The 26,043-nt window shown below is 35.3% G+C and overlaps 3 protein-coding genes and 1 pseudogene across 6 annotated transcripts; 2 read left to right on the top strand and 2 right to left on the bottom strand.

Moving 5' to 3' along the window:
- Window positions 1–306: 306 nt before the first annotated feature.
- Window positions 307–4,405, bottom strand: LOC145968125 (uncharacterized; annotated as a pseudogene). The gene is made up of 5 exons (XR_014437675.1): window positions 3,750–4,405; window positions 2,859–3,354; window positions 1,263–2,624; window positions 995–1,172; window positions 307–914 (listed from the first exon to the last, which is right to left on the bottom strand). The product of XR_014437675.1 is annotated as an uncharacterized LOC145968125 (transcript).
- A 274-nt stretch (window positions 4,406–4,679) lies between these two features.
- LOC145968126 (uncharacterized) lies at window positions 4,680–8,530 on the bottom strand. 3 transcript variants are annotated; one of them, XM_083093377.1, is made up of 7 exons: window positions 8,127–8,530; window positions 6,745–7,337; window positions 6,595–6,633; window positions 6,368–6,512; window positions 6,047–6,209; window positions 5,696–5,948; window positions 4,680–5,364 (listed from the first exon to the last, which is right to left on the bottom strand). In XM_083093377.1, exons 3-6 carry the CDS (start codon window positions 6,618–6,620, stop codon window positions 5,806–5,808), a joined length of 477 nt encoding a protein of 158 aa, XP_082949503.1. In that variant the 5' UTR covers window positions 6,621–6,633; window positions 6,745–7,337; window positions 8,127–8,530; the 3' UTR covers window positions 4,680–5,364; window positions 5,696–5,805. The 3 variants fall into 3 exon arrangements, with proteins under 3 accessions (XP_082949503.1, XP_082949501.1, XP_082949502.1); XM_083093375.1 differs by having other exon boundaries at window positions 6,595–7,337; XM_083093376.1 differs by lacking the exon at window positions 4,680–5,364 and having other exon boundaries at window positions 5,822–5,946; window positions 6,595–7,337.
- Window positions 8,531–8,584: 54 nt separating this feature from the next.
- LOC145968123 (uncharacterized) lies at window positions 8,585–11,249 on the top strand. Its single transcript, XM_083093373.1, has 2 exons — window positions 8,585–10,935; window positions 11,122–11,249. The coding sequence occupies exon 1, from the start codon at window positions 8,826–8,828 to the stop codon at window positions 10,926–10,928; it is 2,103 nt and encodes a 700-aa protein (XP_082949499.1). The 5' UTR covers window positions 8,585–8,825; the 3' UTR covers window positions 10,929–10,935; window positions 11,122–11,249.
- A 99-nt stretch (window positions 11,250–11,348) lies between these two features.
- On the top strand, window positions 11,349–13,792 carry LOC145968124 (uncharacterized). Its single transcript, XM_083093374.1, has 6 exons — window positions 11,349–11,688; window positions 11,797–11,835; window positions 11,918–12,062; window positions 12,228–12,390; window positions 12,483–12,735; window positions 13,067–13,792. The coding sequence occupies exons 1-5, from the start codon at window positions 11,363–11,365 to the stop codon at window positions 12,623–12,625; spliced, it is 816 nt and encodes a 271-aa protein (XP_082949500.1). The 5' UTR covers window positions 11,349–11,362; the 3' UTR covers window positions 12,626–12,735; window positions 13,067–13,792.
- Window positions 13,793–26,043: the final 12,251 nt, after the last annotated feature.

Below are 26,043 nucleotides of genomic sequence, written 5' to 3'. Positions count from 1 at the left end.
GACTCCGACGAGCCGATCCGCGGCGTCGGGAAAGGTGCCCCGTTACAAATGATATAGAATTCAATATAATCTTTGTGATAACTAAATTAATTACACCTTTATGTGACTAGGTTATCACAGAATAAAAAAATTTAATCATGAAACAATAATTAACAAAAAGAAAGAAGAAAAGGAATACAATAAGAAAACAAATAAAATCATTTTTTCTGAAGTAATAACATAATCTCTAGCTACAATAATAACATTCCTATTAAAGAAACAAAACATTTTTGGGAATGTTACATTTTTAATATAATAAACATTATAAAAGTTAATCCTCTTAGTTTCTTAATTACTACTGTAATATTATGAAAAAAATAAACTTTGTGATAAATTAATTATACCTTTATGTGACTAGGTTATTACAGAATAGAAAATTAAAAGTATTTTGAATTAACACAATAAAATATTTTAACATATTCAATAACATGTTCAAAAAAACGGTTAATAAAATGTGTTCTAAAAAATTAGATTTTTGGTAATGGTGTAGATAGAGCGTCTATCAACATTTTTCTTCTAATATTTTTTTCATGTTCTGGGATACTGTTAAATTGTATTTTTATGAATTCTGTAAATACATCATCTGCTGTAGATGGTTTTGATGTTTCCATATAATTCACAATTCTGTTACTCATATTCAAAAAGTTTGTTCTAACACTTTAGTTTCATCCAGTTTTCTTTTTTTTAGCTTTGGAGAACATATTAAACCTTCTTTACGAGTATTTTCAACATTAATAGTTTCGTTATGCTTTATGGTTTGATTTTCTTTATTACATGAAGAGTTAACGTCGTCTGAAACACATGTTTCAGTTCCTAATGAACTTTTGTCAACTAAAGTTGCATCTGATTGACATTTTGTTACATTACTGTATGTTCTGAAACAAATAACAATTATATTAAAAAATGTCATGTTATAAGTATTACATTAATAACTTATTTATAGGAATAAAATTACTTTCGCCTTTTAATAACTTGATCTAAAAATGTCAATTGACGATATAATGAAAATTGACTAGAAGTTGAAGCACCACTTCCACTTTTGGTCTGAGTTTCCATTTTCTTTTTTTCGCGATTGTATTGCTCTCTTAATGAAGTGCATCTTCTTTGGCAGTAATCAGGTGTGTAAAAGTCACCTAGAATAACAGTTTAAGAATAATTAAATAAAAATATGTATATAATGTCTAAAAACGACTCAATAGAATTTAATTTTAATTAAAAATTACCGCAATTTGTTTCAATCATTATTTTAGAGATTTCCATTCCATGCATTTTGTTTCATTAATGTATCCTTAAAATTAGGATTTTGTTTATCATACAAAAATGGTCGTCCTCTATATAATTCTATGAGGAATTCATCACCACTTTTTTCTGCACCAATAATGCTTTCAGAATCATTAAAAGAATCTCCGTCATCTTTAGTAGGAATACTGATTTCATTTAGAAAATTATTACAATAATTATGGTGATCTGACCCCAGCCAGCACATATTAGTTCATAGAATATTTTCCGATCTTCCGCTAGGAAGATTTGAATATTCGTAGAAGTTCTTTTTAAGAAGATAGATATTCTGGAAATATTCTTATGTTTTTAAAAGTACACTATCTTAAATATTCTAATAACATTCTTCAAGATTATTCCTATACATATACATAGAATATTCTATACACGATTTGATTTTCTGCTAGAAATATTATTGCGTATATCGTTCCTACGGAAAAATATACTACTGCTAGTATTAAATTTCTGTAAGGCGACATTCCAGCTGTACTTGAGCCCAGGTCCACAATAGGTGATTTAAGCTTTAAGCCTTAAGAAATTGATTAATCACAGTCGAGTATTTTCCTCATACTTGACTGCGATTGGTCAATTTCTTACGGCTTAGGGCTTAAATTATCTATTGTAGACCCGGCCTGAAAGAAAAATGTGATTAATAAATGGAAAACAACATATATATATAAAATATTATATATTTATATGTAATATTTTTCACAATATTATTAGTAATAATTATTGAAAAGAATAGTAATTATAATAATTGAAAGACAAAATAAAATAACATGTTTTTAAAACAGATTTCTAAAATAAAAAAAAAACAGGTAATTATAATCATTGTAGATCTAGGAGTTTGTAGAAAAGATCTAGGATATTTGGGGCAATTTAAAAATTCTTTGCTCTCTATACGAGATAAAATTTGCAAGAGATCTTTTAGAGCTTCATGTTTAATATTATGTTTTACTGCCCAATTTTTTAAATCATCTAAAATATTTATATTAGTAATCTGAATAGGATTAAGGTTATTATCTATTGTAACATTGTGTAATTGAGATATATTTGATTCATCGTCAAGTATACATGTAGAAATTGAATCTGAGGAAGTATCCTGATCATCATTAATATGATATGTGTTAGATGTATCATCAATATTGATGTGTTTTAATTCAACATTGTTCGTATTTGAACTAGAAGCATCGGTATTATCATTATCATTATTTAAATGCTGATGTAATATAGAATTAACTTCCTTTCTTATAGTTCGATAAAAATAACTATTAATTTTGTCTTTGGCATTGTTATCAAAAAGTTGGCTATAAACAGAATTTAAATGATTAAATATGTGTATACTTATAATTACATTAGGCGATTTTTGGCGATCGTTTGATATAGCAACCAATGTGTACCAGAATGTACACATTGGTTGCTATACCAAACGATCGCCAATAATTGGCTATTATATATTCATCATTTTACTTACTTATATAACACACATCTATTACGATCATTTACATCAAATGGTAATTATTTAAAATATTACTGCTTACCTCCAAATATCGATAAATTTGACGCACTTTTATAAAAATCTAGCGTAGAAAATCGTCGCCTATCTGTTCCGCAAATCGGGATATTTATTGTTAAAATTTTTAGGTTAAGAAATTTGTTGCTTACTGACGAAACGTGGCGCGACTGCGCGACATGAGTATGCGCTCTGTAGGCAGTAACGCGATAATCATTTTTCGAATATTCTATTATACAAAACTCTTGAATATTTGAAAAGTCAAATTCGAAGAATATTCTATAAAACGTACATAATATTATTTAATTACGAATATTCGACATTAAATTATAGAGAAGATTCATATTCCTATATCAATATTAAAATATTCATTTAAGAATATTCGTATAGAAAGAGCTATGGAATATACAATTAGAATATTCATTTTAAAATATCCGCTTAGGAAGAGCTATAGAATATACAGGAATATTGTGTGCTGGCTGGGACATAATGATTTAATGCAACAACTTTTTTTGAACAGCAACCTAAAAAAAATTTATAAATTAACAAGAAAAAAGCAAGGAAAAAAGAGCTCTTTAAGCATTTTTATATAAAGAAAAATTGCAGCTAATCTAATGCAATTTTCATCTTTTTTCTTACATGTACATAAGCATAAAAACGATTTATTATTTTACAATAAATGTCATAAAAATATAATATATTAATTGTAAAATTATTATTATTTTACTTTCAGAACAATTTGAAATTATTATTAGTTAACGTAAAATTACCATTGCTTATCATAACCAACAAAAAGGATCATTACTTCATAATAGACTTAATAAAAATCTTATTTACTTTTAGCAGTTAAACAATAAAATTGGACGATTAAATATGATTACTCTTTATTTACTTAAAAATTATTAAGATATGTACTCACTTTCGGTTAATATCATAGCACCGTGGTCACCATGGTGTAGTATTTCTATACCCAGATAGCCAAATATGCGCGAATAGATTTAAGCAGAACCTGCAGTCAATTTATGCTGTCAGAGAGAGAACAAAATTTGATACAGAAGTTGCTCTATTAAACGCGGTTGTCAAATTGGTGCCAGAAATGCGACAGAGCTTGCTGTTAGGCAATGTGAGCAGACTGGCAGCAAAAACCGCGCAGAGTCTGCACATACCTGACAGCAGACTGGCAGCAGAAATCGCGCAGAACCTGCGCACAAAACCTGATAGCAGATTGACAGCAGAAATGCGACAGAGCCTGCTGACAGGCTATGTGAGCAGACTGACAGCAGAAATCGCGCAGAGTCTGCACATACATGACAGCAGACTGACAGCAGAACTCGCGCAGAGCCTGCACACATAACCCAATAGCAGACTGACGGCAGAAATGCGACAGAGCCTGCTGACAGGCTATGTGAGCAGACTGGCAGCAAAAACCGCCCAGAGTCTGCGCACATATCTGACAGCAAATTGACGGCAGAAACCGAGCAGATCCTGCGCACATAACTTGGCAACAGATTGATAGCAGAAATCGAGCAGACTCTGTACATAACCAGCGGTTGAATAGACGCGCATTTAAATTTTAAATCTGAATAATAGGTCTTTTAATTGAACTGACTACTATATTAGTTAAAAGGTTATCTCTTTCCTTCTAATATGGAGTAAAAAAGAATTCATGACAATTTCTTTTTTATTCCACATTAGAATAAGGACAGAAATAAACTCCAAACTCGTGCAGCTAGTTCAGCTGAAAAGAACAGATTCATTATCGAAACGTGACTTTTTATTTTTTGAAGTATGGGAATGCAAATATAATTATTAAAATATAATAAGAAAACAGTATTTTATTTATACACACACACACACACACACACACACACTCACACACACATAATATACAATAATATATAAGATATATATTTTACACATTCGCACATATATCACATTTAATCATATATAATAGATTTGTTTCTTCATCCCGACGTCATCTTCAGAAACGAAGAATAATGCTATTCTTTTCCACACCCACTTCCTTGTCCTTCGATGCAAGTTTACCTAAACATAAAATCACAACATAAAATAGGCGCAAGGACATACCTTTCAATTAAAATGGCGCTGAAAAGTGCCGATTTTTTATTACGTATAAAAGATACGTTTCAACGTTTTATCATTAAAAATAGCACTGAAAAGTGCTGATTCATCTGTCTGAAACAGACAGAGACCAAGATATCGATTGTGTAACTTTTTCTAAAGTGAAAACGTGAAAAGAGAAAAAAGAAAAATCCGCCACTCACGCATTGATTTTAAAATGAAATCAATGTGTGATTGGAAGAAATTTTTCACTTTTTACGTTTTCATGTTAGAAAAAGTCACACAATCGATATCCAAACCACAGGTCTCTCTCCTTCTCCTCTTCCCCACACCCTCCTTTCCCTCATCCTGTCTTTTCGCTCTTCTTTCTTCATTTCTTCTTTGTCCTCTCTTTCTTGTCTTCTCTTTCATTGGTCCTTTGGCACGTTCTTCATATTATTCTGTAAATAAATCTGCAAAAAAAAACGTACAAGTTAATTTTAAAAAAGAGATGAAAGCTATTAAGATAAAAATATCAATGTCTCAAGTGTATTTAAATTTGGATGCTGATCATTTTTTATGTTTAATATGAATATTTCTTAATTTTTAACAAATGTATACATATATATTTTGATTCATATTCTAATTCATATTCTAATACATTTTTAATTCTAATATTTCTACTTGCAACATAAAATATGTATTCACATGATGTGTGCATACATATATTAAATTTAAAGTAGAAATATTAGAATTCAAAGGTAAAAGCAATACGAATGTCCAGTCGTAAATCGAGATGTTTACCTTATGCAAATAATAAGTTATTCATCATCTACTTCTTCAGGATCTTCTTCTCCTCCTCTCTCTTCTTCTCTGCCTCTCTCTTCTTCTTCCTCCCAAAAATCCCGGTTAATTCATGGTGCTCCGACTCTCCGTGCACGTGGACCACGCATCCTACTGCGATATCTTTCCTTCGCAACGCGCAGAGTGTCCCGCATCTGCGTCTGAAATTCTGCTCGCGTTGGTCTTTGGAAATGTCGATTCCTGCAAATAGCCTCTGAAAAAAGGAACATTATATATATATATATATATTTACATATGTATATATAAAATATAATATTAATATCTTTTAAGTAAAAGCGGAAAATTTTGTACCATAAATGGCCATGATGAAACGAGCGTTGTATAAAGGTCGCTGTCCTTCTTCTCGGCCCCACCAAGTGAAAGATCGCGTCAATTGGTCTGCAAAGCCTTCCTTAAAACATAGATTTACGGCTTCCTTTAAGTGAAAGCCGCCGATATATTGGAAGTAATTAACCTGAAAAGATATATTAATTGAAAAAAATATAATAATATATATATATATAAGTATATGTGTGTGTAATAAATCAATACTTATATATATTAAAGAAGTTAAAATGTTCTCTTTCCTCCACCTCCTCTCTCTCTCTCACACACATACAAACGAACACTTACAACATCGGAATATCCATTGTCATCAATATTTTGAAATGCGTCCATTTGGTCCAACGTTGAAATTGGAAGTATAGCTGGCTTCTGTGCAATGGAATTGCGATTTTGAATGCATTTCAAAATTTTCTCCAGGAGGCCATTCATTCTTCTGGAAATGAAAGGATTAATCAATAATTTTGAAAGAAAAAAAAGTACTTTTAATATTTAAATACAATACATTTCATACTTACTTCAATTCTGCCTCCACGCGATCCATTTGTTCTTCTTTCCTGTAATTATATATAAACATTTTCAAGTACATTTTTTTTCACGCTCATATTTTTTTATTTACTTTACAAATAAAAGTAAAATACTGTACAAATAAGTACAAATGAGGGTACCTCTTCTCCTTAAATTGTTTTTGGTATGGGATTCCTTGTGAATAATAGCCAACATATTCATCACGGGGATGGTGACGTGATGAATTTTGCTGCTGCCTGGACCAGGTTTCTGCAGATGTCTGAAACTTGGATAAGGTATTATTAATATAATAATTAATATATATTAATATAATAATTTATCAGAACCCCCACCTGTGACAAGTGTAAAATCTGTTTGTGCATTGTGTGGGTGTTGCTGTATGGTAGATGTCTGTGCATGTGTATTTTCGTATGCCCGTGTTTCTGGTGTATATCTTGTATGAGTTGAAATGTTTGAGTGTGTTTGTATGTTTGTGTTCGTGCATTGTGATGTATATTGTTGTTCTGTATATTGTTGTGTATGTGGTTGTCTCAAGCATGTATTAGTAATAGAATTTGTAGGACTCTGATTATTTAATTCCCTGTTGATGTCGGCGATATCTTCGTTGATTACATCTGGTCCTGTGATGGTAGCTTCTGCTGTGGTCCTCCTTTGCTTTCTTGGACTTTCATCAGACGATGTTGTTTGGTACCGCACAGGTTTAGGAACCACGCGCTTTGGCCGATCCATATCGCTGTAAGTATATAAAAACACATAATATATATAAATTTTTTGTACATCTCAAATATGTCTGTTTTTGTCATTTCTACAATATGCATATATATATACATTATTTATAATATGCAACATATATATTAATAATTTGCTAGAAATTTAGATACATTATAAAAATATAATGGTGTGATAAAAGAATACGTAGCACACTTTCTATCTATTATCTGTGTGCGTATCATATATAACTGCGACAATGTATTTCGATGATTCCATTATCAAGTGATCTATATTTTTCCACAAAAGCATTTTGCATTCACTTCATTGAATTGAAAATGATGATCTCTCTCATCTCTCTTACACTGACACATATACATTTGTAGATATATACTTGAAAGTCTGAGAATTGTTGCAATTTTTAAAATTTTTTATATATCTTTAAAAAAATCGTTAGCAGCTAAATATAATTGAAGCTATTGATATTACTCGAATAACTATATTCTGCAACAGATGAAACACCCTGCATATAATGCAAAATTTTTATTTCAATGTGTGACAACAATGAGGCAGGGTTCTAAAAATTGCCAGTTATATGAAAATCTATATGTGTGTTATAGATTTTCATTACTATTATAGCTGCGTGAATATCTAACAAAACTAATATATTTTTCAAGAATTATCTTTCTTCTTAAATCCTAAAACTCTTTATTTCGTTGTCTATTATATATAAACTATAATGCGACTTCAGCATGGATAATTATTTATAAATAAGTGGATAATAATTTAAAATAAGAATGAGTTTCATATTTACGTGTTTTTCCTGTTGCAGATACGGAAAAAATATGGTTTCTTCGCAGAACAATTCGCAAATTCGTCGAGTCCAACTCACTGTCTTAATAGTTGAACTCGGAATGACCGGTATTAGGTGTTACGTATAGCCGTAGCATACCGCGAAACTCAATATCCAACCAAGGTGTTACGTATAGCCGTAGCATACCGCGAAACTCAATATCCATCATGAGTTTCTTCAATATGGCTCTACCAATCTGAGATTTCTCTTTTGGCACCTAACCGCTACTGTAATTTAGCCTATTTCGTCGTTTACGCACGTGGTTGCGGTATTATCGGTTAGGCGCCAAAAAGGAGATCTCAGATTGATGGAGCCATATTGAAGAAACTCGTGATTGGATATTGAAGGTTTGTTTGCGTCGCATGCCCCAATATGCTCCTACTCACTCCAACGCACTTTGATTTGCTCATTCCGATGACGCCAACCAATTGAAGTGCGTTGGAGCGAGTAGGAGCATGTTGGGGCATGCGACGCGAACAAACCTTGAGTTTCGCGGTATGCTACGGTTACACGTAACACCTAATACCGGTTATTCCGAGTTAAACTGTTAAGACAGTGAGTTAAACTCGAATTTGTGATTTGTACTGCGAAGATACCACGTTTTTCTTGTGCCTGCAGTTTCCTGTGCCTCTAACAGAAAAAAGATACGTATATATAAATATGAAACCTCAGATTAAATTATCTACTTCGCGAAAATCACTGCATAAATTGTCCATAAGACAACGAAGTAGGGTTATGAGTCAAGTAAGAGAGAACTTGCGCTTGAAAAATTCTCACACGTGTAACGTTGCACAATTGAATAATTCCTCATTGCAAAATATTTCTACTTCATCGGTTGTAGAATGTAGTTCTTCTAATCTTGATACTTTACAGAATAATAGAGACATTTGCATAAATGTCAATGAGGATGATACGGCATCTTGTTCTTCTTCCATTTCACATGATTCTCAAACATCTTCATTTTCTACTTCTGAAGAACCATCTTTTCGTGAACATTTAGCATCTTGTTTTGTTGAAAATAATATAACGCATTCGCAAGGTAACAGTATCTTGTCAGTTCTGAAGAAACATACTTGTTTCTCTAATAATTTGCCCACAGATGTTAGATCTCTTCTAAATACACCACGACAACGTGTTATTATATGTAATGTTGAACCAGGGCAATACATTTATTTCAATCTTGAAACAGAAATTATTGAAAGTCTTTTGAATGCTTCATTTATAGCTGTTGTTAGAGAATTAGAACTCGATTTTAGTACAGATGGATGTTCGTTGGACAAATCAAGTATTCATCTCTGGCCGATTCAATGTAAAATGTCGAATGTGAAAAATATTAAATCAATAGTTGTAGGAATTTATAAAGGTCCACAAAAGCCACATGATCCTAACATTTTCTTTGAAAAATTTGTTGTCGATGTTAGAGCAATTATGGCTAATGGAGGTATAAATTTTCGTGGCAGCAAAATACCAATAAAATTAAGATGTTTTATAGCTGATGCACCAGCTCGTGCTTTTATTTTAAATCATCGTGGTCATATGTCTCGTTATCCCTGTTCAAAGTGTAAAGTTTCTGGTATACTAAGCGATGGTCACTATGTCTTCAACGGTATGAATCATCCTCTTCGCACTGATGAAGAATATGTTTTATGTATAGATGAAGATCATCACAAAGAGGGCACAAGTCCATTGTCATTACTACCAATAGGAATGGTTTCTCAAGTCCCTTTTGAATATATGCATCTTGTATGCTTAGGTGTTATGAAAAAATTGTTATCTGCGTGGATACAAGGTAAATATTCACGAATATCAAAGCTTTCGGGAAGAGATATTTCTAGAATTAGTGATCGTTTAAATATTTTAAAAAAATATTGTCCTACGGAATTTGCAAGACGTCCTAAATCTTTAGATGTATATTCTAAGTACAAAGCGACAGAATTTCGCCAATTTCTTCTTTATATAGGGCCAGTTGTGATGTATAGTATATTGAACGAACATTTGTACAAGCACTTTTTACTCTTACATGGTGCTATAAGAGTCTTAGTTTCAAAGTGTCCCTCGAGAAAACAATTAAAATTTGCAGAACTCGCGTTGCACAAATTTGTACTTCGTTGTAATTCTCTTTATGGTCCAAATTTCAATAGCTACAATGTTCATGGTCTTCTTCATCTCACCGATGATGTTAAACGTCTTGGTAATTTAGATTCATTTTCTGCTTTTCCATACGAAAGTAATATGTCGATTTTTAGAAAGTATTGCAGGAAACCAAATCAACCTCTTCAACAATTTTTCAATAGAATGATGGAAATACGACAACACGGGCTATGTCAAAATCTCAATATTGAGTCATCCATTCGCGTATCAATGTCACATAATACTGATAAAAATAATCCTCATTATACTAAAATACAATTTAATGGAATATATTTAAGTACTGACTTGCGAGATAATTGCTGCATTTTGCTAGACGGATCAATCTGTATCGTCATAAATATTGTTGAAAATAATAATTCATATAATTTGATTGTTAAACGATTTTTAGAAGTAGATAATTTTTATAACATTGGCATGGAGTCCTCAGCCTTTCAGATATATAAATGTGGCAACATTAGCAGAGAGTGTATTACAATTAATTATAATGAAGTGAACGCAAAATGCTATAGAATGCCTTTATGGGAAAATAGATCACTGGATGACAGTGACAGTGATGAAGACGAGATGGAATCATCAAAATACATCGTCGCAGCTATGATACACACGGAATAGATAGAAAGTGTGTGATGTATTCTTTTATCATACCATTATTCTTATAATGTATCAAACATTTCTAGCAAATTATTAAATATATAAGTTGCATATTATTAATGTATATATGCATGTTGTAGAAATGAAAAAAACAGACATATTTTTAATGTACAAAAAATTTATATATATATTATGTGTTTTTATATACTTACAGCGATATGGATGGGTCAAAGTGTGTGGTTGCTAAACCTGTGTGGTATCAAACGTCTTTGGATGAAAGTCCAAGGAAGCGAAGGAGAAGCACAGCAGAAGCTACCATCACAGGACCAGACGTAATCAACAAAGATATCGCCGATCAATAGGGAAGTAAATCAGAGTCCTATAACTTCTATTATTAATACATACTTGACACAACCACATACACAACAATATACAGAACAACAATATACACCACAATGGACAAACACAAACATACAAACACTCAAACATTTCAATTCACACAAGATACACACCAGAAACACGGGCAAAATACGAAAATACACATGCACAGACATCTACCATACAGCAACACACACGCAATGCACAAACAGATTTACACTTGTCACAGGTGGGGGGGTTCTGATAAATCGCATTATATTAATAATACCTTATCCGAGTTTCAGACATCTGCAGAAACCTGGTCCAGGCAGCAGCAAGATTCATCACGTCACCATCCCCGTGATGAATATGTTGGCTATCATTCACAGGGAATCCCATACCAAAAACAATTTAACGAGAAGAGGTACCCTCATTTTTACTTATTTGTACAGTATTTTACTTATTTGTAAAGTAAATAAAAAAATATGAGTGTGAAAAAAATGTACTTGAAAATGTTTATATATAATTACAGGAAAGAAGAACAAATGAATCGCATGGAGTCAGAATTGAAGTAACTATGAAATGTATTGTAATTAAATATTAAAAGTTCTTTTTTTTCTTTCAAAATTATTGATTAATCCTTTCATTTCCAGAAGAATGAATGGCCTCCTGGAGAAAATTTTGAAATGCGTTCAAAATCGCAATTCCATTGCACAGAAGCCAGCTATACTTCCAATTTCAACGTTGGACCAAATGAACGCATTTCAAAATATTGATGACAATGGATATTCCGATGTTGTAAGTGTTCGTTTGTATGTGTGAGAGAGAGAGAGGAGGTGGAGGAAAGAGAACATTTTAACTTCTTTAATATATATAAGTATTGATTTATTACACACACATATACTTATATATATATATATATTATTATATTTTATATTTTTTTCAATTAATATATCTTTTCAGGTTAATTACTTCGAATATATCGGCGGCTTTCACTTAAAGGAAGCCGTAAATCTATGTTTTAAGGAAGGCTTTGCAGACCAATTGACGCGATCTTTCACTTGGTGGGGCCGAGAAGAAGGACAGCGACCTTTATACAATGCTCGTTTCATCATGGCCATTTATGGTACAAAATTTTCCGCTTTTACTTAAAAGATATTAATATTATATTTTATATATACATATGTAAATATATATATATAATGTTCCTTTTTTCAGAGGCTATTTGCAGGAATCGACATTTCCAAAGACCAACGCGAGCAGAATTTCAGACGCAGATGCGGGACACTCTGCGCGTTGCGAAGGAAAGATATCGCAGTAGGATGCGTGGTCCACGTGCACGGAGAGTCGGAGCACCATGAGTTAACCGGGATTTTTGGGAGGAAGAAGAAGAGAGAGGCAGAGAAGAAGAGAGAGGAGGAGAAGAAGATCCTGAAGAAGTAGATGATGAATAACTTATTATTTGCATAAGGTAAACATCTCGATTTACGACTGGACATTCGTATTGCTTTTACCTTTGAATTCTAATATTTCTACTTTAAATTTAATATATGTATGCACACATCATGTGAATACATATTTTATGTTGCAAGTAGAAATATTAGAATTAAAAATGTATTAGAATATGAATTAGAATATGAATCAAAATATATATGTATACATTTGTTAAAAATTAAGAAATATTCATATTAAACATAAAAAATGATCAGCATCCAAATTTAAATACACTTGAGACATTGATATTTTTATCTTAATAGCTTTCATCTCTTTTTTAAAATTAACTTGTACGTTTTTTTTTGCAGATTTATTTACAGAATAATATGAAGAACGTGCCAAAGGACCAATGAAAGAGAAGACAAGAAAGAGAGGACAAAGAAGAAATGAAGAAAGAAGAGCGAAAAGACAGGATGAGGGAAAGGAGGGTGTGGGGAAGAGGAGAAGGAGAGAGACCTGTGGTTTGGATATCGATTGTGTGACTTTTTCTAACATGAAAACGTAAAAAGTGAAAAATTTCTTCCAATCACACATTGATTTCATTTTAAAATCAATGCGTGAGTGGCGGATTTTTCTTTTTTCTCTTTTCACGTTTTCACTTTAGAAAAAGTTACACAATCGATATCTTGGTCTCTGTCTGTTTCAGACAGATGAATCAGCACTTTTCAGTGCTATTTTTAATGATAAAACGTTGAAACGTATCTTTTATACGTAATAAAAAATCGGCACTTTTCAGCGCCATTTTAATTGAAAGGTATGTCCTTGCGCCTATTTTATGTTGTGATTTTATGTTTAGGTAAACTTGCATCGAAGGACAAGGAAGTGGGTGTGGAAAAGAATAGCATTATTCTTCGTTTCTGAAGATGACGTCGGGATGAAGAAACAAATCTATTATATATGATTAAATGTGATATATGTGCGAATGTGTAAAATATATATCTTATATATTATTGTATATTATGTGTGTGTGAGTGTGTGTGTGTGTGTGTGTGTGTGTATAAATAAAATACTGTTTTCTTATTATATTTTAATAATTATATTTGCATTCCTATACTTCAAAAAATAAAAAGTCACGTTTCGATAATGAATCTGTTCTTTTCAGCTGAACTAGCTGCACGAGTTTGGAGTTTATTTCTGTCCTTATTCTAATGTGGAATAAAAAAGAAATTGTCATGAATTCTTTTTTACTCCATATTAGAAGGAAAGAGATAACCTTTTAACTAATATAGTAGTCAGTTCAATTAAAAGACCTATTATTCAGATTTAAAATTTAAATGCGCGTCTATTCAACCGCTGGTTATGTACAGAGTCTGCTCGATTTCTGCTATCAATCTGTTGCCAAGTTATGTGCGCAGGATCTGCTCGGTTTCTGCCGTCAATTTGCTGTCAGATATGTGCGCAGACTCTGGGCGGTTTTTGCTGCCAGTCTGCTCACATAGCCTGTCAGCAGGCTCTGTCGCATTTCTGCCGTCAGTCTGCTATTGGGTTATGTGTGCAGGCTCTGCGCGAGTTCTGCTGTCAGTCTGCTGTCATGTATGTGCAGACTCTGCGCGATTTCTGCTGTCAGTCTGCTCACATAGCCTGTCAGCAGGCTCTGTCGCATTTCTGGCACCAATTTGACAACCGCGTTTAATAGAGCAACTTCTGTATCAAATTTTGTTCTCTCTCTGACAGCATAAATTGACTGCAGGTTCTGCTTAACTTAAAGAAAACACATAGTTGTTTTGAAGAAAAAATATATAATTTGCAATTAACAATTCCATATTTTTTCTTAAAAACAACTATGTGTTTTTTTTACACCAATTGATTCCTCTCATTATTTTGTACATAAAAGTATCAAGGTAAGATAATCGAAAAGTGAATATTTTACAAGATATTTTACGGTTTATGTAAAATTAAGAAATTATTTCAACCCTCATAACTCAAAAAGTACTTAACGAAAAGGTACTTAATGATAGTGTTTTGGAAAGCTCTCGAGATAAGCTACAAGAGTGTGCAAAAATATATAGGGTGTTACATTTAAAAAAATTGAAGTGACCTTCACGTGACCTTCAAATGACTCTTCAAGGTCAAACCAATGATACCATCTTATGGCCCCCTCGAAACCAAACAACTTTTGTCTGAAATATTTTTCTCTCCCGGGCTTGGTTTTCGAGATATTCGACTGGTCGGATTAAAATGAAACACCCTGTATATATATGTGCGTGTGCGTATAATGTATTGTATATGTGTATACAATAGATTACAATAGGTAAATCACATTTATAAATATTTTTTTCAATCTCAATCATATATAAAAGACAAATATAAATTTTCATATAAATGTTATTATATACGTACTTTTCATATAAATGTTATTATATACCTGACCGAACATTCCTAGTTTCTTCTGATGACTGATCCGAATCATTGAACGATGCTCTTGTTCTAGGAATATTTGATGCCGTGCTAAAATGTATCAATGAATAATTAAATATGTATATAATTTATTAGGTACACACATGTAAATTTTTTAAATTTCATAATTCAAATTTAATTTGAATATTCTTTAATAATATCAAAATTAATAGAAAATTTTAAATATTTGTTTTACATATGCACTCTTTTAATAAATACGAAAGCAAAACTTAAGTTTTGACCAAACAAGAGTCACGCAAAAATTTCATATTATTATAATGTTGCCACAAGCGAGTAGTATGTTCAAGTGGCAATTTCCAAACTGTATTGGTGCTCTTGATGGCAGACACATGGCAATCGAGAAGCTTCCATGCTCTGGCTCACAGTACTATAATTATAAGAAATATTTCAGTATAGTGCTGTTGGCACTCTGTGATGCAAATTATAAATTTACATGGGTAGACATTGGACAATTTGGTGAGTAATAGAGTAGTAAGATTAGGCGGGTTCTAACACAGGGATCTCAGGGGGGGTGAGGGGCGAGGGGAACCGGCGGGGGGGTGACGTCACGCGGGGATGACGTCACGTGCGGGGGGGTGGCGTCACTTGCGGGGGATGACGTCACGTGCGGGGGTGACGTCACGTGCGGGGGGGAGTGACGTCACGCGCGGAGGGGGGTGCCGTCGCGCGGAGGGGGGTGACGTCACGCGCGGGGGAGTGACGTCACGCGCGGGGGGGGATCCGCGGCGCGAGCGATGGACGAGGGGGTCCGCGAGGAGAAAGGGGATCCGCGGAAAGAAGACGGTGGTGTGAGAAGGATAGCTCTAGTTGTGGCAAAAGGATAGCGCTAAGTGTGTGAAGAGGACAGTGCGACAAGGATGGCATCAATGTGCAACAAGGATGACATCAACGTGTGACAAGGATGGCGTCAACGTGGGAGAAGGACGACGCATTGTAAGATGCTGCATAGGTGGGAGAAGGACGAGGTAAGTGGGTGAGTGATAGCGACGAGCATATGAAAGAGAGAGAACGATAATATCGCGAACAACGCATACGAAAGAGAGACTTATGATTAACGCGTGCGAGAGAGAGAACTGTAATATCGCGAGAATAACGCGTGCGAGAGAGAACGCAACGAAGAAATCCCGAGAACAACGCGTGCGAGAAAGAACGATAATATCGCGAGAACAACGCGTGCGAGAGAGAACGATATCGCTATACTTACAACTAGCGCAAGAGAGAGAGAGAACGATAATAGCGCGAGAACAACACGTGCGAGAGAGAACGATATCGCTATACTTACAACTAGCGCAAGAGAGAGAGATAGCGCAAGGGATGAGAGCGCAAGGGAAAGGCGCGTAAATAACTGCAATTTTTTATAAATGACAAATATAAAATTTATTATGTGTGTAATACAATTGTGTGTGTGTGTGTGTGTGTGTGTGTGTGTGTGCGTGCGTGTGCGTGTGCGTGTGCGTGTGTGTGTGTGTGTGTACTTAATATATAATAATAATAAAATATAAAAAATATAAAATTTAATCCGTTATAAGGATGCGAACAGCTCATCAAAATTGACGTCAAAATTTACATCTTGATCACCATTTTGATTTCCATCTTGATCCCCATTTTGATCTCCATTTTGATCATCATTTTGATCGTCATTTTGATCTCCATTCTGATCTTCATTCAGATTTCTCATCTCTCCTGAAACATTCTCCTGCAAAAAAAAATCACCTAAAATAATTACTTAAATATTTTAAATTAATTTCACAATTATATTAGCAAAAATTATCTATTATCTGTACAGTCTCTTCCTGTTGCTTTTTCTTTTCACTTACATACTTTTTGTATATAATTTCGGGTGGACATTTACATTTACGAGATTGACATTGTGTACAACACCGCGTTATGTGTAATAATAATTTATGATGATTACCAGCAATCCACTTTCTAAAATCATCATATTTAATATTATGATTGAAATCATCCCAGAGTATCAAGTCTACGTACGTTGGGTTTATACCCGTTGGGATACGTATATTTATACACGGGGTGTATTTACAGTCATTGATACACTTATCTACCCAACTGTAATCAACACCCTGATATCTACAAACATTGTCCTCATATTTAAATATTTGATTGCAATATCCTCCAGTATGGCGTCTGATACATTGCCAAACATTATCAGAGTCTATGAATCGAGTAATTTTACGTTTATTACCGAAATAAGAGTCATCATCATCGTCTACATCAATTGAGACGTGTGTCTTTCGAATTTCACGAAAAATTTTCAGTTGTACATGATCGGGCCATTCTGTATAACCATCTTCATATATAGTAACCTCGGCTTGTTTGACGAAACGTTGCTTACCCATACTTCGTATGCCTAATTCTCGATCGCGCACATATTGTGTTATCGACATCTGTTTAGCGTTCGATTTATCCATCGCACTATTATTGTCATCTCGAACAAGGGTGATTATGCGTCTACATTCTTCTATACGTGTTTGCAGATCCATTGTTGTAATATTATTTTATATGCTATAGTCCACACATATATGTATTGATAAAAATTGTCTTTTAATTAATTAATCTAAATTTAAATATTATCTTTGTCCAATACTTTTAACTGTTCATATATTACAATCACACACAAGTCCAAGTTTTTTTTTCACTGTCAAATATAATTAACAAATTTGTTCATACGAATCACATATCACATATCAATTTGATTAGGCGCGATTTCCACACTCCCTATAGAATTATGGCCACAAGTTGTGGCTCACAAGAATAATACTCTGATGCCGCAGACTGCCTCCTCTTCATTATATATCTTTTAATATCTTTTGTCTCATTCCAACTAGAGCATCACGTCTCATCTACCTCAGCATTTCTCTATATCTTTAGCGGAGCGTGTTGAGAAAAATTGTCAACTATTCTTATTCGTATAGAAGGAAAGAATTAAAATCACAGATGAAATAAAAATAATTATTTATTGCAAGCATCGTAAAGAATATCATTTACAGCGCATGTTAGTAATTTGCAATCGATTAATGATTCGCTGTTAAAGACATCACTATCGCGTATCGTTTTTACAGCATCGCAAACAGTAGTAATATTGTTACGTTGTAATACAGTTTCAAATTGTTTAAATTTTTCATTTACGAGATACGTATTCTCGCATAACCAATTGTGCATATGATCGATACAATTTTCAAAATTAAATAAATGTAATAATGTTTGTGATTTCATGTACAAAGAATTTTCGCATAATGTGAGTTTTACAATTTTCGATTGATACATTTCGATCGATAAATCTACAATCCTTAATGGGAGAGCAGTCGATTGTAGAAATTGTTCAACGTCTGCTTGCTTCTGCATCAACAAATTCCACGTTGAAAAAGGCAACACTATTTGATTGCCTCGATTATCGCCGAGAATCAGTTCCACGTACGACACAGCTCCAACGCTTATTCCAATGTCCAAATACTTGTACGACGTTGGGGTTAGAGCGTATCTTCTTCCAAGTATGCGAGTCGCACGACGAGGCTGAATGCTATAAAAATATAAAATAATTAGATCAATATTAAAAAAAAAATTTTAACAAATAAAGTTTTTAAACGATCGAAACTTACGTGTCGCATTTTTGCTTCTTACACGGTGGAGTTTCCGTTTCGAATCGGAACGTAAAAATTCATGTTGATTTCTTCAGCAGTGAACCTTTTACACGCGCGATTGATGTAATACTGATCGTATTAGAATTAATATCAATTCAAATAGTATCGCAAATTGCAACGTAGAGGGGATTATTGCTGACACGACATTTTAATTTCCTCTAAAATTTTGTCGCGCCGATATACGGCTGCGATGACATCATCCCCAGAACAAAGAATTAGCTGAATTCGCTAAAATCGAGCGCCGATGTACGACTGCTCCTGATGCAATCACGTTAGATTTTTCAAATGTACGTGACAAAACGTAAAATTTTCAAGGTTAAATTGCGCATCGGAACAAAGATTTAGCTGAATGCGCTAAAATCCAGCGCCGATGTACGGCTGCTCCTGATGCAATCACGTTAGATTTTTCAAATGTACGTGACAAAACGCAAAATTTTCAAGGTTAAATTGCGCATCGGAACAAAGATTCAGCTGAATGCGCTAAAATCGAGCGCCGATGTACGGCTGCTCCTGATGTAATCACGTTAGATTTTTCAAATGTATGTGACAAAACGCGAAATTATCAAGGTTAAATTGCGCATCAGAATAAAGATTTAGCTGAATGCGCTAAAATCGAGCGCCGATGTACGGCTGCTCCTGATGCAATCACGTTAGATTTTTCAAATGTACGTGACAAAACGCGAAAAAAATAACCGTCAAGGTTAAAACGCACATCACCCCTAGACAAAGATTTAGCTGAATGCGTTAAAATCGAGCGCCGATGTACGGCTGCTCCTGATGCAATCACGTTAGATTTTTCAAATGTATGTGACAAAACGCGAAATTATCAAGGTTAAATTGCACACGCTATTCCGGGGAATTTTTTAAGATGAAATCATTCTAGAATGTTCGATGATATGCACGAGACGGTATATAAATCATGATAAAGAGGCACACCCCACCAGTATTTTCGCTAAAGTACATCCAGAACTATCATTGGGAAGCGCATTTCGCAAGTCTGATACAATATGGATGAGCTAATTTTGCAAGAGCAATCCACATTGATTGATTCGCTGGAAGATTACATTGTGTGGGAGCAACGATGTGATACGTATATCGAGTCGTTGGAAGAGCAAAGTCGCATCAAGCAACCGCGATTATCGATCGGAAATCGACAATCGCTGATTGCTCGGATCGCACGCCTCGAAGGGTTGAAAAATTCAGTACGTGGACGTTTCATACACGCGGGTGCCGGATGTAGCGTGCGTCAAAATGGACTTGTGTGGCGTGAGATTGATACGGCGTTCGAGAGTCGCGTATCGACTGGTGCCGTGATAAACTATAATCACATCGAACCTCGCCAATTTCTCGATGACGCCAAAGACATTGTGATAGAACATGTGCAGGACGTTATGAAAAAACATTATAATGTGAAAGTGAACACAATATTTAACGGCGAATTTGTGGCTGGGGATAAACGCGCCAACAAAAGTATCAATACGAGAAACTATGAACTCTTTCGCACATCTGATTTACGCGAGTGGTACGAACGGCGCGTCATCGAACCCATCCTAGCATCGCTGGAAGAGTTTCAGGAACGCGATAGCGGGTGGGCACTGTCGCGAATACTAAATTTAACTGTAAATATAAATAAGTATAATCCTATGCGTGCGGGATGTTTCATCAAATTGCCGCGGGAGATTATGATGAAAAGAGCGGTGATTAATGTACAATCCAGAGACAATGCATGTTTCGCGTGGGCAGTGGTTGCCGCACTATACCCCGCTGAAAGAGACACGAATCGGGAATCATCGTATCCGCATTACACGACAGTGCTGAATCTCCGGGACATTGAGTTTCCAGTGACTGTGAACCAAATAAAAAATTTTGAACTTGCCAATGATATTTCTATAAATGTGTACAGCATCGAAGACAAGAACAGCATTGGCCCGATACGTCTTTCGCAGCAGAAGCGGGACAAGCATGTCAACTTGCTGTACATTGAAGACGACAACAGCGTCGGACATTTTGCGTGGATTAAGAATTTATTCCGGCTAGTGAGCTCGCAACTGAGCAAACACAAGAACCATAAATATATCTGCGACCGGTAAGTTTAATTTATATAATTCAAATAATTATAAGTTATATAACACTTTGTTATATAAATCTTAATTAAAATTTTTCTTTTACAGATGCCTGCATTATTTTAATTCGGACGCCAAGTTGCAGTTGCATACGGTCGACTGCGGAAAGATGAACGATTGCGCTGTCCGATTGCCGAGCGATAAGGACAAGTGGCTCGAGTTCAACAACTTTAATCGGAAGGAGCGGCTTCCATTTGTGGTCTACACCGACCTGGAATGCGTTCTGGCCAAGACGGATGAAGAACAGCGAAATTTGCGTCAACATCACCAAGTATTTAGTATAGCTTATTATGTACATTGTTCGTACGACGAATCTTTATCGGCGTACCATTCGCGTCGTAGCGCCGATTGTATAGCATGGTTCGCCGCAGACCTCAAAAATTTAGCGTTACATGTAAAAAATATTTTAAAAACAAATGTCCCCATGGTAAATTTGACGTCCGAAGAGTGGGAGAAATTCCATAGCGCCACTCAATGTCATATATGCGAAAAACCGTTCGTGCAAGACGATACACGCGTTCGCGATCATTGCCATCTGACCGGGCGGTACAGAGGTCAAGCACACTCAAATTGCAATTTAAATTATAAAGAATCTTTTTGTATTCCCATAGTTTTTCACAATTTATCCGGTTACGATTCACACTTTATTATCGAGGAAATAGCTACAGCATTCGAAAGGAGAATCGATTTATTACCAATAACTAAAGAGAAATATATTTTGTTCACAAAAGATGTTTGTATGGAAGAAGAATCAAAAACTCATGTAAAATTACGTTTCATCGATTCATTCAAATTTCTCGCATCGAGTCTCGACAAATTGGCATCATTTTTAGACAAAGACAAACTCCAAATTTTGAAATCAGAATTTCAAAATTTATCAACAGAAAATTTCAATTTGTTAACGCGGAAAGGTGTATTTCCGTACGAATACATCGATTCCGTTGACAAGTTGCAAGATACGTGTTTACCACCGCGCGAATCGTTTTACAGTTCCTTGACCGGTGACACTGTATCCGAGAGCGATTACGCGCACGCCGAGAACATCTGGACGCGATTCTCCATTCGAACGCTAGGCGAATATAGCGATTTATATCTTAAAATTGATGTCTTGTTATTAGCCGACATTTTCGAAAACTTTCGCGATAAATGTATCGAAAGTTACGGACACAACCCCGCGTATTACTATACTCTCCCCGGATACACGTGGCATGCCATGTTGAAGCATACCAAGATCACGTTCGAGCTGCTTACTGACATCGACATAGTTATGTTCATCGAACGTGGTATACGCGGCGGTCTGAGTCAATGTTCCAACAGATACGCTCGCGCTAATAACAAATACATGGAGTCGTACGATCCATCGAAACCATCATCGTACTTGATGTACTTTGATGTAAATAATTTGTACGGATGAGCAATGTGTCAACCATTGCCTTACGCCGATTTTCGATGGGTTGACGATGTGTCGAATTTTAACGTATCATCCATCGCGCTAGATTCGCCTACAGGCTATATCCTCGAAGTGGACCTCGAGTACTCGCAACATCTTCACGATGTGCACACTGACCTACCGTTTTGCCCGACACGCGACAAACCACCTGGCAAGCGGGAATTCAAACTGCTTGCAACGCTATACGATAAGAAACATTACGTGATACACTACCGCAACCTGCAGCAGTGTACGCGTCACGGTCTTTGCGTTACAAAAATACATCGAATTTTACAGTTTTCACAATCTCCATGGCTTCGAAATTACATAGAACTAAATACACATTTCAGAACATTGGCTAAAAATGATTTCGAAAAAAATTTATATAAATTAATGAACAATGCGGTGTTTGGTAAAACGATGGAAAATGTGCGCAATCATGTCGATGTTAAATTATTAACAAAGTAGGATGGTCGGTACGGCGCAGAGGCAATGATCGCAAAACCAAATTTCCATAGCAGAAGCGTTTTTTCAGAAAACTTAATCGCTGTGGAATTGCACTCGAGGTGAAATTCTACAAACCGATTTACGTGGGTATGTGCATACTCGACATATCCAAGACATGTTTGTACGAATTTCATCACGAGTATATGGCGCCAATGTATCGCGACAAATGCCGGGTAATGTACACCGATACGGATAGTCTCATATATCACATTGAGTGCGCGGATGTGTATGAGAATATGAAGTGTAATATCGTCAGATTCGACACGAGTGATTATGCGGTGGATAATGCGTACGGTATACCGCTTGTAAATAAAAAGGTACCGGGTCTAATGAAGGACGAAAACAACGGTGCCATAATGACCGAATTCGTCGGGCTCAGAGCAAAGATGTACGCGTTACGAGTGAATGGGAAAAAGGACACAAAGAAAGTTAAAGGTGTCAAGAGTAACGTTGTCGCGAGAACGATAACGTTTGACGATTACACGCGGTGTTTAAACGAAGAAATTGAAATGACGCGTCAGCAGTCGTGTATACGATCTAAACTGCACCAAGTATACACGATCTGTGAGACGAAAATTGCTCTGAGTCCGTACGACGATAAGCGGTATATCGTACCCGAAACCACCGATACGTTACCGTGGGGACATTATAGAATACCATTGTAAATAAATGTATATTTTATTTATTATTAATTGTATATTTTGTACATAACCATGTATATATTTTTATATTTTATACATTTTATATATTTTTATATTTTAATAAATTTTATATTTTTTATACACATATTTTATATATTTTAATAAATATTTATAATACATTATTTTTATGTATCCAAGAGTTGTATGATTTATCCATTCCCAACCATTTCACGTATACGTCATCACCCTTTTCCCGCAAAATTTTTTCCATGAGATATACGTCGGGATTAGCGACGCGTTGTAGTTCGTATTCGTAAAATCCTCCAGTGACGGGATCTCCACGCGAATCTTCGAGTATGAATGTCGCGGGATTAGTTTTCTGCACCCCGACAATCTTAAAAACTTCGGTCGTCCAATTAGGTGTGAAACCTTTTTCAAAGATGGTCTTGTATTTGCTCACGCGTACAGAATCGCCTACTTTAAATTTTGTCGGAGCCGCAATTTTTACGTTGCTATACATCGTATTTAAAAGTTTTTCGGCAATCGCTGGAGTGACGTCTCATACCGATGGTGCGATGTTTTCGCGTATTGTACTCTGCAACGAGTCGAGATAGCTCGTCGATCCATTTGTAATTTCCGTTGAGCGTAAACATTTTCCACATATTGTTTTTCAAAGTACGATTGAATCGTTCCACGACCGAGGCTTTCATAACGGAATACGTCGAGTAATGATTAATGTTTTGTTTCTTCATGAGTTTCTGCACACTCGCGTTGTAAAATTCTTTTCCTCTGTCGGTTTGAAAATTTTTCGGACACCTTTTATAATCTCCAATAATCTTTGCGATTGTTTCGGACATTTCGTTTCCGCTCTTACTCTTGAGCGGTACGGCCCACGCATACTTGCTCAACACATCGATAACTGTGAGTATATATTTATGACCCTTGTTGAGTCGAGAGTACGAACGCATGTCGACCACGTCCGCCTGCCACAGATCGTCGTATCCGCGTACAATGACGCGTCTTCGTGGAAAATTTCTTCTCGTCGGAGCATGTAATTCCTCGACTAGTTGCCGCTTTTCGGAGGTGTTTTTCTTCTTTCGTACGTTTGATCGAGGCATAATTACTATTGCGATATTAGTATGTCTCGTTTACTGTGTCGAGTCAGATGTTGCATATCTCAGCACATTCTTTATCTCGTCCATCATTATTCGTAGCGCCTGCACGTTTGTTTCGAGCGCGATAATTTTTTGCTCAATTTCTCCCTGTCGATCTCTCAAAAGTTTAACCACATATCGTTTGTTGACGGCGTCAGTATCAGCTTCCGGTTGCGCTACGCGTTGAATCTTGCGCGACCTTGCATCAAAGCCGGTAGTCTGGCAGAGAGCGTTATCGCGAACGTAATTTCTCAATAATCCATTCCATTGATAGTACAAATTATTCGACGTTCCAAGCGATAATCCAAATTTATTAATCGACATTTCGGTACCGAGAACATTGACCGAATGACATGTATCGTCGACGCATAGTTTAATTTATAATAATGCCGGCCTCGCGAAGTTCTTCGATAATTGACAAGATTTCATTGTCGTGAGCATTGTTGCCGGCTCGACGCGAGGTGTCCAGCAATCGCAAACGATCTACCAATTCGTTGGGATCGTTCCAATGCACGTAATCGATCATGTTGTCGCTTGGCGTCATGGTGCGCGGCGCGTCTATACCTCTTCCCACCTTTCTATCGGGAAATAATGGTGCAATTATATATTTGTACTTGTATCCTTTATTACTTTTAATAGGATTATTAACTTTGTTGTCACGTTTATTATGCGCATTTGTCGCTTTTAATATACTTTGATATTTATACAAATCGTCTTGAGTGTATTTTTTATGATTGGGAATATTTCTAAAAATCAAATCGTAGATACCTTCGGTTCCCGTATATTTTATTTCATCGATAATTATATTATCTCCCATGTCCACATCGAAACGTTTATCACCGAGCATCATTCCTTCGCTGGTAAATTTAACACCGTAGACGTAATCCATACTCTTATTTTTATCAACACTCATGATAGCTCCTATATATTTTTGCGCTAGTGGACCAAAATGATCTCAGAACGTTTTCTGACCTTCAGACGTTTCTAATTCATGTCGGACCGATGTTACAAACGAATCGGGCGTGGACTCGTAAATTTCTTCGACGGACGGGGATGGCATTGTTTGACGCGGTTGTACTTTTATCGGAGTAGAAACAGTAGCCATATTAGAAAATTGTTTCCTTCGTTTTGATCGATTCGGTGTCGAATATATCGGCGAATCGTTTATCGGCATATTTATCCGTGTTCGCTTTATTCCTTGCTTTGACTCTTTTATTTTTTCCTCGTGCTTCTCTCCAAATGTCAAACTCAATGGCTCGATTTTCGGCGCATCAGATTTCACAGTATTTTCGACAAGCTGTTTTAAAGGTTCGGTAATTGGCTTAAATTGTCTTTAAATTGGCTTAAATGCAAC

The sequence above is a fragment of the Camponotus vicinus genome, unplaced genomic scaffold (assembly GCF_025532165.1).
Source record: "Camponotus vicinus isolate PSW18456_S1 unplaced genomic scaffold, iyCamVici1.0 SCAF_3, whole genome shotgun sequence".
NCBI lineage: Eukaryota > Metazoa > Arthropoda > Insecta > Hymenoptera > Formicidae > Camponotus > Camponotus vicinus.
The sequence above is the reverse complement of the archived record's forward strand: the minus strand, read 5'-3'. Positions and strand labels throughout refer to the sequence as shown.

Excerpts from the sequence above, each read along its gene's own strand:
- LOC145968126 (XM_083093375.1), bottom strand. The coding sequence starts at position 6,665 with ATGTACTTGAAAATGTTTATATATAATTACAGGAAAGAAGAACAAATG. Across the intron at positions 6,210-6,367 it reads ACAATGGATATTCCGATGTT|GTTAATTACTTCCAATATAT; the intron begins GTAAGTGTTCGT and ends ATATCTTTTCAG. Across the intron at positions 5,949-6,046 it reads TTTCATCATGGCCATTTATG|AGGCTATTTGCAGGAATCGA; the intron begins GTACAAAATTTT and ends TCCTTTTTTCAG.
- LOC145968123 (XM_083093373.1), top strand. The coding sequence starts at position 8,826 with ATGAAACCTCAGATTAAATTATCTACTTCGCGAAAATCACTGCATAAA.
- LOC145968124 (XM_083093374.1), top strand. The coding sequence starts at position 11,363 with ATGGACAAACACAAACATACAAACACTCAAACATTTCAATTCACACAA. Across the intron at positions 11,836-11,917 it reads CGCATGGAGTCAGAATTGAA|AAGAATGAATGGCCTCCTGG; the intron begins GTAACTATGAAA and ends TTTCATTTCCAG. Across the intron at positions 12,063-12,227 it reads ACAATGGATATTCCGATGTT|GTTAATTACTTCGAATATAT; the intron begins GTAAGTGTTCGT and ends ATATCTTTTCAG.